Genomic DNA, 13,161 nt, shown 5'->3' on the forward strand with positions numbered 1-13,161 from the left:
TGGGGTAGATCAAAGGTAGGTAGGTGGTTTGATAGATCAAAAGTAGATCTTGTGAAGTTGGCTGGTTAATGCCTTGAGGACATGGGTTTACCAGTGCTTGTGCCATAACCCACAAATGAGAGCTTGATGATCTGAGTGGGTGTCCATGGACATGGTGGGATCAGAGAAATGTAGAAGTTTCCCACTGTATTTGCCATTGTGGGTAGTATTTGTGGCTTTGCAGAAAATAACTTGGAGAGGCTTAAGGATTGCAGGAAGATTTGGTGAAGGAGCAGCTGTCAAAAAAGAATTTCTAACTTTGATTATAACTTTACAAAAATAAAACAAATTGGCTTTGGGGAAAAAAAAAAAAAAAGAAGTTAGAAATGTGCTTTTACCATTGCTGAAATCTCAGAGTGACAAAGTAAATGATCTGTGGGAAATGTATTTTGGTGACTTTTAAAGTTGCTTTATGGAATTGGCTGCTGTAGTTGGACGTGGATTTGGACAGATAAGGTACTACTAAATAACTGAAATTTAAACTTCATTTAATTTTGGAAACTGCCTTGCTATAGTTTGAACTTTGGAAAATATTAGAAGCATTAGAAGAAATCTATACAAACAGAGAAATTCAGTGCAAAACACAGAGGAATGCAGAGGCCAGTGTGAACTTGAGAAACCAGAATCAAAGCAAAAAATACCAGGACAGTCAGAGTGCACAAGAGCTAACTAAAGATAAGGGAGTACAGAGTGAGGAAAACAGTAAACTCAACCATATAACAAAGTCCACAATGTTCTTCCAGAGCCAGAATGCTAATTACTCTTCCCATATAAAAAGAAATATTCCCATAGAGAGTCAGACTAGAGATGGCAGTGCAAGTGTTTTGTAGATCTAGTTCCCAGTTAACAGGACTGTGGCTGGCTGATACTGTCTTATCAAAAGGTCATTTATATCCCATGGGGTTGAGTGTAGCTTCCAGTGCAATCCAGGCCCTGCAAGCCAGACCAGAGTGGAGCAGCTGGCTGGTTTCCCCAAGGTCAGCCAGCTGAAAAAGAGAGGAGCTGCCTGCTGGCTGGATTCCCAAGGCTGGCTGGCTGGAGAGGAAAGTACGAGCAGGAAAGTTAAGTTGCAGTCAGTTCCTCCAATATAACCATTATCTTAAGAGTTTAAGACTTCCCCTGAGGCCTTGAAATAATTGTGCTTTTGCCATACTTGATGGTGGCCAAATCATGACCTTGCTATGTTCTCAGAGGGGTGAATAAGTGAATGTATGAAGCTCCCTTATTTATTGTGTTGCAGGGATAATAGTGGTTGCTTCTCCTCCTTTCTGTGCAAGCAAAGAGTGTACGAACTCCAGGTGTTATCGATTCCTCTCCTCTCTCTAAATGCACTCTTGAGTAGCACAGAGGTAGTCAGAAACCTGTGCTGAAGAAGAGACTAAATCATTCTCTTCCCAGTTTTGTGAGCTGCCCCATAGTCAAAAGGCCTATGAAGGCCTCCTTAAACTGATGCTGTAGTTGCCAAATAATCAGAAGCCTTAAAGGAGGAGAAGATATGCTACGAATTATAGTGTGGGAACTCAATGCCACCACAATTATCAGGGAAAAACAGTGCCCAAACTCCCTTTACAAGAGAGCAGTATAGGAGAGCTTTAGCCTGGCCAGCTGCAGATATTTAAAATAATGCTTGGTGGTGCTAAATAAACTGACAAAAGAAATATCAAAAGTAGCCATCCGTCTTCAGCAACTCGAGTGTTGCACGTGCCTAGATCCTCCTTTAACAACTTACAGTAAATTTCTAGAAGTAGAAATGTAATTATTCTCCAGAAGGAAGGACAATTTTAAAAATGCCAAGACCTATCAGCTTTTATTGAATTTCAGATTCAACAATATAAAATGTATCCTCTACGTAGATAGATCAGGCGCAGTGATATCTAATAAAAGCAAAGGATTGTTACAGATATTATCTTTTCAAGACGTTTTCGATTAGGAAAGAAATTTTTGTCCCTCAGAACAAAATGGGCATGTGTATTATACTTTGACAAGTGATATGAAAAACTGGCTGAAGGCTTATTCACCAGTTCTGAGGTGAATATACCCTCAGAAGATAGCTCATATTAGAAAATTGTCGACCATTATGTTTTCACTAAAATTATGACTCAACAGGATTTGCATTCATGTGGGGACTGTTCTGATTTAGCACATTATCCGTTGATTTTTGTAGGAGTGACGCAACGATTAGCCAAAATCAGGTAATATATTTTAAAGTATGTGGGTTTGCTAATGGGAATGCAATGCAGTTTTGCATTGTGTAAACATGTGCTAATTACCATGTTTTCTAACTAATTTTTCCATGAGAATGCATCTTAAATATGGGTGTAACTAGGTTTAAACAGGTAGAGGTTCAAATTTATCTTACAATCAAAGGTCACTAACCAGGATGTCAGATTTGGTACATGTGAAACATCAGGGTGCTGAATGCATCTTCAAATAATTATTTTAATGGGAACTTAAAGTAAATCTGCTTTGCTGCTTTATTCCCCTGAAAAATTAAGGGTATGTTTTTATTGTAGGAGTTAGAATTTAACAAACAACTCTGATAATGTGGTAGTGGAAGGTATTTAGATTAGTATTAAGATTAGTCCTTAGGGAAATAAAATGAACAATAATAAATTTCCATGGACTAATTTAGGAATAAGGCCCTTCAAACACCAAACAGCGCCACACAACAATATCTTTTTCCCTCCTCCTCTGCCTCTGTTCCCTCTCTTTCCAGGGGGACTCTTTCCAGGTCCTTCTCCACCCCCACCTACCTCCAAAACAAAATAGCAGTGCTGGAAAACCATCAGACAGAACTCAGTGGGAAATACTACCAGATGCATAGCTGAAGGGCACTGGATAGAGATCCAGTTCTGTAGTGAGAGATAATGAGATAGACCTTTTAGATAATTGTGTCTAATAAATTATTGTTGTAGGATTAGGTTAGTACTGGAACTATTTTTAGTGTTAGAACTTTTGTGTGTTTATTGTAGTTGCCTTAAAGTTGTACCTTTTATAATTACTGAAATTTTAAAGTTGTTGGGAACCTACGGTGGCAAGGAATTATTATAATAATATAGGTTGGTGGTTCCTGCTGGTCTTAGCCAGTGGTTATCTGCATTATAAAGCTTGTGTTACAGAGGTGTCAGGATTGGTAAGTGCCACAAAGAGTCTGATGTTGAAGGCTGGACCATCTTTTTATTCCCTGCAGGGTATTTTCACACAACTGTATCGAGGTATTGATTTGGCAAAACTTTCAGTGTTGTCCTTTTTGTTCTCTCATAATGCAAAAAGAGGAGTTCAGTCCCAGCTGTGCTGATGTGCTGTTCTTTGTGAACTCTAACTTCACTTGGAATAAATCATAGCTTGTCATGCGTCTGCATACCTTTCTTTAATGTATGAGTTAGGTATTTGTTTAACCTACAGAGGCTTTAGCTTAATAAGCTGTTTCTAAAATACTTGTAGTATCACAAAATTGTTGAGGGTGGAAGGGCTATCATAAGATCTTCTAGTCCAACCCCTCTGCACCAAGCAGGATCAGCTAGAGCCAGATGGACAGGGCCATGTCCAGTTGGGTTTTAAGTAACTCCAGGAATGGAGACTTTCACAACCTTTCTGGGCAGCCTGTTCCAGCATTTGATCACCGTCACAGTAGAAGTGTTTTCTTGTGCTCCTTGAAATTGTGTAGCTTTTCATTTGTGCCTATTACCACTTGTCCTGTCAGTGGGCGTAACAGGGAAGAGCCTAATTCTGTCTTCTTCATTCCCTTCTGTCAGGTGTTTATAACACTGGTAAGATTTCCCCCCCAAGCCATCTCTGTTCTAGGCTGAACAAACCCAGCTCTCCCAACCTTTCGTTTTATGAGAGATGCCCCAGTCTCTTAATCATCAGCATTGAGTACTTTTGAAGAATTACCCAATTCACTAAGGTATTTGTGAGTTTTCAGCTGATAGACCAATAGCAGTTTTCTTCTCTTTTAATGTGGTAAATGTAAACAAATACAATGCTCTAAGGAGAGCAGTCCTTTCATTTAAAGACCATCAATAAGAAAATTTAAGTATGTGCTTTTTTTAACAAAGTTAAAATGTCTCTCTTTTTCTCTTCTTCTCCTCCATCCCTTTCTCTTTTGGATAGTGTTCCTGTTAGACTGTGGGTTATGAGCTCCTGGCTCTGTATTTTTGGGATGGATTCTTTACTAGAGCCCAGCAATCAGCCCAACTCACCTCAGTTGTCTCTACTTTCATTGTGCTCCTTAAGGAAGCTCAGTTCGATTCACCTGCCTCCATGCTTAATAGGTCACACTTTTTATCTTGGTGGGGCAGTTTTTTTCTCTCACCTTAGTGACATATTGCTCTCCTCATGCTGCAGAGTGTACAGGCATAGAAAATTAGCAAGATCCTTAGAGCAAAAGATGTTTATGAATTTATTCTATTTTATGTATTTATTTATTATTTAATTATTATTTTACAGGAACGATTGTTCGACGGCATCGGATTCCACTTCCACCTCCTTGTGAAGATCAGTTCTATACTATAGATCATTTCAATATCAACATAGAAGTAACCTTTTATGCCCGAAAGTATAAGATCACTGATTGTGACCAGTTTACAAAAAATTTCCTGAGGAAAATGGGAGTTAGATTAAATCCTCCCACAAGTCGTCCAGATGATCCATACACCCAAGAGAGGCAAAAGGTCAGATGAGGCAATAATAATGAAAATCTGATTTAATAGAAGTGCCGTTGCTATTGCTATTAGCAATATGCATTATATAAAATACTTCTCTAATAGCAAATAGAAAGTAGCTATTTCAACATTAGTAAATCCCAAGAGAAAACTTGCCTTAAAAGATTTTATTCTATGGCTCGTTGTACTTACATAGTACTGAGTTTCTCCTGATGTGTTCACACACCTTTTGAAAGAGAACGAAATTAACTGGTAAAAATAAAAGAAACCTCTCAGTGTTAAACTGAAAAAGAAAAAAAAAAGTGACCTATGATATATTCTACTTATGATTATGCTTGAACTAATGTAATGATAATAAACACTTTTATAGGAAGACCTAATTGGAATTGTGGTTCAAGCACACCCATGTCTTCCTGTAGACTTGCTTGGTCTATTCATAAGTCATCTTTCATCTCTAGCCCACATGTTATTAACAGCTCTTTGCATATGTAAAGCAAATTCTTCTGTTACACAGAACCCAGCACTCTGCAGTTTTAAGAGTTTTGAGGTTTTATTTGAAGGCAGTTCCCTCTTTCATGAGTATATGTGAACACATACACACCTCTTCCAAAAATCTCACTTGCAGCTCCTAGATGCTGTATGGATTCCCTTCTGCAGGATTTGTGGTCTTTACTCTGGGAATGGTAGTGGGAGTGATGTTTTCTGTAAGGAATAGTGACAGTTTCTTTCTGTTCTGTTTTTCTTGATCAGAATGAGTGCAGATGGCACTGTAATTTTCTCTTGACCTGACTCTGTTAGTACTGTTGGCCCACTATATACATCTGGTTGTGATAAATCCAGCCTAGTAGTCTGAAAACAACAAATACTCCTGAATCTGTTCCATTCATCTTAATGCTGCTGTTGCAAGAACTGCTGTAGCTCTCAGCAACAAAAATGGAAGGTAGTTGTGACTCAGATGTGTACAGCAATTTGCATGTCTCTGAGGCACCCTCAGGCCAATGTGTTGGTTTCATTTCATTCATGCTTTCAGCCTTTTTGCAGTCCCCCAGTGAAAAATAATGTTTGTAATACATCTCCTAATTCTGCAGAGGGGTGACTCAGGCTGGCCATAGGTTGCTTTTCGCTTACTCAGGTCTTGCAGGTAACAGGTGTGTATTAACAGATGCTGAGTTGTCTTGATACTGGCAGGCTGTGTGAAGATTATATATGGTACTGCATAACCTGCTTAGATTGTGGTTTTTTTTTTGTAAAAAGAACAAGCAAAACATTCACGTGTTGTGCATATGTGTGCCTGAAGAGGATGGAGAGGAGAAAAAGGTTTAAGAAATAAGAGAAGGCTAAGAATTACTAAAATCTATGTCTTAATATTCTTACTCTTTGAGAAATTACGGAAAAGTTATTCTGGCTGCTTATGCTCTTGCTTTCCTGTGACTAACTTGTGGAAGGTGATTTTTTTTGTTTGTTTATTGAGGGCACATTGGTCCGGACTGCTTTGAACAGAGTTAAATAGATTTGTACCAGACTCCCAATAGATGGTCAGAAACTGAAGGTATGAAAGGAAGTAAGGAATACTATGAGAAAGTGAGACCAGTGAAAAATGTAACAAATCCCTTAGGTTTAAATTTCTGTGTTGTTGGAGATGATACCCCATGGCTGTTGATGTTATCTAGCTCCGTGGCTGTATTTGGTTGCTCATTGCATTTTCAAAGGTCAGGATGGAGGAAAGATGGTGCTGGGAAGGTAAATAACTGACTTACAGCCTATGAGCATGATGGTGCCTGAAATGGCAAGTACTGCAGATCAGCAAGTACATTGGCAGGCAGAACTTGGTTCTCCTCTCCTTATTTTAAGATTTGATGTTCTGAAATAAAGTGCATTTTCTCTCTCAGATTTTTAAGGCCAGAAGATATATCAGTGGATAAATAGAAATTTAGACAGTGATATAAACTACTCATAGTCAACAGTTCTTTCTATTCAGACAGTTAAGCTTACACTGTCACCATTCTTCTTTTGAAGCAATTTTGCAGAATTTTGTAGATTAGGGGTGTCTTGCCCCTTCAACCCATTTTGGACATGGTGGATTTTGACTTAGGAAAAACACCCTGTTCATGTCACCATTTTTATGAGGCTGTAACTAACAGTATGTAAATGCAGTTTTCAGATTCAAATCATCATCCTGGGATCCAGTTTAAGGCAGTGCTACTGGTTTTGCAGCAACCATGACTGTAGATGACCTTTGTCATAGATCACATCAGCTGGAATAGATCTTTAGTTGGAGATTTCCTATTCCTTTTCAGGCTGTTGGGTATATATGAAGAGGAGAACATATGACCTGGCACCCATCAGCTGTATGACATAAATCAAAAGTTAATAAATTATGGCTTAAAGCTAAAAGAAAGGAGACATCAAACAGGAAAGAAATAATTAATTCTTTATGCCAGATGATTTATAAAAAATAATTCCCAAGGAAGTAAATTGGGAAGGTGAGGCTATTGGTGGTTGTAGTCATCGGATTACCATGGATAATTTATTGAAATAAATTAACAATTCTCTGATCTGAAGGCTGTTCTTGCAAGAAAAATAAGGATCAAAACAATCCAAAAGTGTTTTCATCTGTTTTCTGAGGGCACAGCAACCCTGAAAATAGTTCTTTGGTAATGGCATAAATAGTGCAAATGTAATTGTGTGGCATTATTTGAAAATCCTAAAAGCATATTATAAGATTAGCTGATACCCTGCAGTTTGGAATCCTGTTTTTAAGAGCAAATAATTAAAAAGTTGTTTATTTTAATTTCGCCTTTATCTGCAGACTCTGGATAGTATGACGCCATTTCGCCCTTATGAGCGCATTGACACTTTGAAACAATTTCTAGAGCATGATGGACACGTTTTACGTTTTTTCTGTGTGTGGGATGACCCCCAATCCATGTTTCATGACCCACGAGAACTTGTTCTGCACTATTACTTGTCTGATGATACTATTGATATTAAAGAAATTGTACCAATAAACTCAGGCCGGGATGCAGTTCCACTTTTCCTCAGAAGAGATAAGCTTCCAAAGGTGAGGAATGAAAATTTCAACTTATTTCAAGTTCTTCAGCTTATTGAGAAACATTAAATGCATTGTTTTGAAAATCCTGTATTAGGATTGTAATGATATTTAGAAAGTGTCATTAGAGTATTAATAAAAATTGCATGATTAGGTTTTACACACATATTCATAGGACAGTTCAGTAAGTCATGTAAAAAAAAGTTTAACCTTCTCTTGCTTAAATTAAAAGGACAGAAAATTTAGGCAGAAAGATATCCTATGATTTCCTTTCTCCCATGTTAGTGCATTAAGTTAAATGTTTTAATAAAGCTCTGCAGTGATGGAAGTCCAGAAGATTAACTAATATTGATAGATAAACTAATGTAGAACTGAGGTGAATTCAGATTTGATCCATGACTGGTATCTGGAACCTTTGGAAAAGTACAGTTTTAGTATTCCGTACCATTACTGCTGTGTAGCAAATCTAGAGCAATCTCTTAAAATTAAGTTCCTATATTTGGGACCTTATGCAAAGCTGGTTAAATAGGAATCCATGAATAAGCTTTTTCAGGCATTAATCAGGTGCTTATTTCAGAAGGCTTCTCTCGGAGAAATCTTCAAGAGGGTTGTATCCTCTGTAACTCATTATGATTATAAAATTAATGAGCTGGACACACTTCTGTATCACTCCAGACAGATCCTGATGGTGGAATAACTTAAACCCACAGCTGGAGTAAACTACTAGGGGATCTTTTCCCTTGTTCCCTTCTAATATTGGCAATCTATTTATGATGCCATAGATGTACAAGAGATTTTGTAGTAAAAACCTAACAGCAAAATACTGCACTTTTCTCACTTTGTGCATCCTCTGTTCTGAGGTCCTGATTTAGCAGTGGCTCTGTGTAAACAGACCTCTTCTACCATTGAAGTGCATGGGGTGTCAGAGAAGGTGGTTTGGTTACCCACTTTGGTTACCCTGCATCAGCAGTTTGTTAGTAATCCTAAATTATTATTGTAATTTTGAAACTCCCCAAAATATTAACATTTTAACCAATAGAATCATGCTGACTTGAATCTCCTGTATTTGTGCAGTGGCTAGCAGAGTAGGACCAGCCCTGAGTGGTTCTTCTGCATGTTTTTATAATTGACTAATCAAAATAATAGCTTTTAGAGCAGATGTTGACGCTGATGTGCTGCTTTGGGTGTGCTAACTTCTGCTTTCTGTTTGCTTCCAAGAAAAAGGAGACTTTACTCTTGGATGCACAATAAGATTCTGAGTACTTCTTTTGGCATACAGTACTGGTGTTTGGCATATGCTGGCTAGTAGGTTTGGTGGTATAAATTTGACTTAGAAATTAATAAAAGGTCTCCCAAGAAAATACTACAGTTACAGTCATTCTGTAAAAAACCTGCTAGTTCTAAGGTAATTGAGTTCCCTTTCTTCACCGTTAACTGTATTTCTTAAGAGTTGGTCTCTTTTCTTGCAGCATGCTCCCATGGGGCTGTATCAGCCGGGTACAATCACTGATCGCACTGTTCTCAATGTGCTTGGGAATTTAGTAGGAAACAAAGGCCGTTATATTCTGGACAATCGTAAGGTCAGTTATTATTGAATGCCTCTAGCTGTTGAATGTATAGTAGCTTTCATAATTTCTGTAGTTGTTACTCTCTACAACAGAGAGTTATTTGTAAAACTGTGTTGCCACTGGAGAATAGCTCAAATGAAAACTACTCAGATTTACTGTATGTAAATACCATGCTTGTAAAAGTGAGGTAGCTTAGCATGACCCATGCTAAATGAAAAATACTTTCAAATGGACTGTGAAGGTTATATTTTAAATCACACACACTAAATGACCTAGATTTTAAGGAAGGTTGTGGGATTCTGAGATTTATAGAGCTGCTGTACAAGTGTTCGTCTTTCATTAGACAGGAGCTGTGCACCAGGAATTTTACAAAGACAGTGACCTGAAAATAGGGGCAGTAATTAATGTGTGGGGAAGGAAGATAATTCTCTGTGATTGTGATGAATTCACTAAAGAATATTACAGGACAAAGTACGGAATCGGTAAGTAGTGATAATTATCCTTTCCGTATGAGCATTTTTATACTTCAGAGTTTGACAGAGCTGTCTTTGAATTTTATAACTGACAAAACATGTTCATTAAAACCTTTAGCAATAACAATCTCTTGTAGGCTGTTAACAGCAAAGCAGTAATTTTGCAGGTGATCCAGAAGGGCTTTCTCCTATATTACTCTATTGAAAACTAACACATAATGTACATGTTCTGTTCCTAACTGCCTCTATTTTAAAACTAGAATGACAAAATAGTCATATGGATAGACTGCTATTTCTTCTTCTCTCCTTCACCATCCCATTCCAATCACTGTGTTTGCACTCAGAACATAGTAAAGAGCGTGTAGTGAGTGGGTAAGTAGAATGAGTTCAATTATTCCCCATTATGCTATATTTCATTTTATATGGATGTCAAAATCCTCACATAATAAGATTTTCTGACACAACAGTAGTACTCTATCACATTATTGTTTTTTACAAAACAGTTTTCTGTATTCTGGACCATTAGAGAAATATCATATGAAATTTCAGCCCTGAATTCTGGAAACGTTTAGCAACCCTGTCCATAATAGAAAAGCAGAATAGGTGCTTTCATTTATCTGTCTTTGAATCCCTCAAGTCAGACTTGCTAATGGTTCTATTATGGACATCTTCCTGCAAAAACAACTTAGTTAATTTCTGGCAGTTTATTCATTCAATAAATATAGCTAAGTGTGTGTCTGTTCAGAGATGGTTGGAGGGATCCTAATATGGCCTTTCTCTGACACTGTGAAACATAATACCTGAGTAGACTATTTCTTTCAGCTTGACTTGTGATCAGACAGTGTAGTGTTTGGATCAAAGCTTGGCGGCTGCTTTGGGAAAATTAAATGATGTAGCACTACCATTCAAACACTAAATTTATTAATTGGCAAAACATGTCTCATTAGGACTTTTTTAATAATAGTTCAGCATGTCTGTACCAAAATAAATCTTTTCTTATTCTAGCTGGTGTGTGAGGAAGCCATATTCAATAACTGTAGTATTATCTACAATAATAGTGAGTATAACTCCAGAGATGCAAAACAGGGAGTTCTTCCCTGAGAATTTCTTCAGCCAAGACCACTGCCGCTGTTTGGCAGCAATAATCTCTGTCTGAGCAAAATACCCTGGAACAGTGAATGGGGATTTCTCACAGCAGGCAATAAATGAAATGCAGCTGACCATTCTGTATCAGCCAAGCAATGCAACAACACAAAGTCTCCTCTCCTCCTATACTGCTGGCTCAGTAATTACTGGTTATGTGTCTGGATGTTAAAGTTGAGTGGTTTGCAAGTTAGGAGAAGTCAGAAGTTGCTGATGTGCAGAATTCTAGAAAATTGGAACAGTAGGTGATGTAGTCATAGAATCATAGTATAGTTTGGGTTTGAAGTGACTTTCAAAAGTCATCTAGTCCATTCCCATTGTTCTGAGACAGGATAGTGTATGTACACAGATTGTCACTGGTGTTTGTACAGCCTTTTATCAGCATCCTTCAGTACAGGAGATTTCTTTGCTGCCTGAGGTATCTGGTCCTAACCTTACTGTTCGAAATGCTGTTTAATAGCTACCTTGAAGCTGGTTTGTGTAAACTGAGAGAGTAACTTTTTTGTCTTACCTTTATTGGACATGGAGAACAACTGCTCAGTATCATCTTCTTATAGCAACCTTGTACATATTAGAACACTATTCCAATACACCATCTTACCATTCTAACCTCCTTCTGGGCCATTTGCTGCTAGGGGAAACCTTTCAGACTTTCTCCGTAGTCCATTCTTTAATATCCAAAGTAGTTTTTTATCTTCCTCCTCTCCTCCTCACCACCCTCCTCCCCCAGTGCTCTCTTAAGTTTCTCTGCCTCCTTAACATGAAGCGCGCAAAGATGTGCTCTATCTGAGATCTTTGGGAAACTGGGAAGTGCTTTACACATATCTTTAAAGGATACATATCTTTATGGCAGAGACTCTGGCTAACATGAAAAAAAATCTATCATCTTAATCCAGCCTGTCTTGTTCACAGAAAATGCACACTTTCTTAGAGCTAAGACATTCTTGGGATTTTCTGTGAGACTCTTTCCTGCTTTCCCCATCAGAATTAAAAAAAAATGGAGGTATGGCTTTTTGACTAGAAGGAACTACGAGTAGAATCAGGGTAGCTTTTGGCTTCGAAGCAGGTTTTGAGAGAGAAGGGATGAGGGTTCACCTTTTATTCTTAGCGAGTTACAGATTTTTCTTGTGTCTGGTGGACATACAAGGTGCTGTCGGTGGACTCAGTGCCACAAAGTGCCCAGCATTCTGCTCCCATCCAATTAAGCAGTTTGAGTCCAGGAAGACCATTTTCTTGAGTAGGAGTAAGCAAGTGGACAAATTAGTTCTTACATCAAGGCACAACGCTTAGCACCTCATGGCATCAATCCAGCTGTTTGTTATTGTGTTTTTACATTACTCCCCTTCAGTTTATGCTCTTCTGCCAAAGCCATTAAAGAGGCTGACATTTATTTTTGACTCTGCAGTTTCAGCGTAAGTTGCTTGCTGATGGAATTTGTCCTTTAGGAGAATTAAGGGCAGTTTATATTTCCTTTGAAGTGCATGATTATGGTATCTGATATATTTCCAATGTTGGTGCCTGTTTTACTCTTTACACTGTTTGTAGAAAGCAAAAGAGTGTTTTTCCATGGGTAAACAATAACTAATGCCCTTCAGTAGGAAGCTAACGACATTACTGTCATATAGCAGTGCTATGAATGCAAGAGAATATGTCTTAATGTGTGATATTGTCTGTCCAGACTTGCTAGTGCAGCCTCAGAGGGGGCGAAAAGTATTCTATAGCCATGTAGGTGTTGTGGTCACCCAGCTGAAAGAGACTGATGTGCAGTGGAGGAAGCTGATACTCGTTCTTGCTGAATACAGTATCTTAGCACAAAGTTGAGTATAAAGTGCTCTTTCTTAAATGACGGATCGCTCCTGAAGGAACAAAACAAGTAAAATCTGGTTTCCTTTTGCTTTTCATTCAATGTTCCATCACTTCCTAGGCCTGTCTGTTACGCCTTTTCGCAGCGCCCTGCGGTCCCTCTCCTGTCCCAGCTCTCCTCGCCCTCCCACCCCCTCATTTCTCAGGCTCCCTCACTGACCTGCTGCTTGGGCAGAGCAGTGTGTGGGGTGATCGGCTGGCCAGTACATGTGTGCTTTTGGCCAGGCAGCTGCTGCTGGATAACAGCTGACTTCTTGCTTTTCCCTCAGTGGGGGCATTAAAGCCTGCTGCCAATTTTCACTAGGCTTGTCAGAGATCAGAGCCTCTCTGGCGTCTAACCTCTCTGGTCCATGTGTAGGAGA

At 38.5% G+C, this 13,161-nt stretch overlaps 1 protein-coding gene across 2 annotated transcripts in view; it reads left to right on the plus strand.

Moving 5' to 3' along the window:
• Positions 1 to 13,161, plus strand: part of EFHC2 (EF-hand domain containing 2) — a 57,820-nt gene that overhangs the window by 15,995 nt on the left and 28,664 nt on the right. For both annotated transcript variants that reach the window (XM_057405070.1, XM_057405071.1), the window contains exons 4-7: positions 4,489 to 4,712; positions 7,513 to 7,764; positions 9,222 to 9,332; positions 9,664 to 9,802. In XM_057405070.1, the coding sequence (XP_057261053.1) occupies positions 4,489 to 4,712; positions 7,513 to 7,764; positions 9,222 to 9,332; positions 9,664 to 9,802 (726 nt within the window). The remainder of the gene's footprint in view (positions 1 to 4,488; positions 4,713 to 7,512; positions 7,765 to 9,221; positions 9,333 to 9,663; positions 9,803 to 13,161) is intronic.

Source organism: Pezoporus wallicus, unplaced genomic scaffold (genome assembly GCF_028554395.1).
Source record: "Pezoporus wallicus isolate ANWC-B61680 ecotype Strahan unplaced genomic scaffold, APGP_CSIRO_Pwel_v1 contig_1739, whole genome shotgun sequence".
NCBI classification, from domain to species: Eukaryota; Metazoa; Chordata; class Aves; order Psittaciformes; family Psittacidae; genus Pezoporus; species Pezoporus wallicus.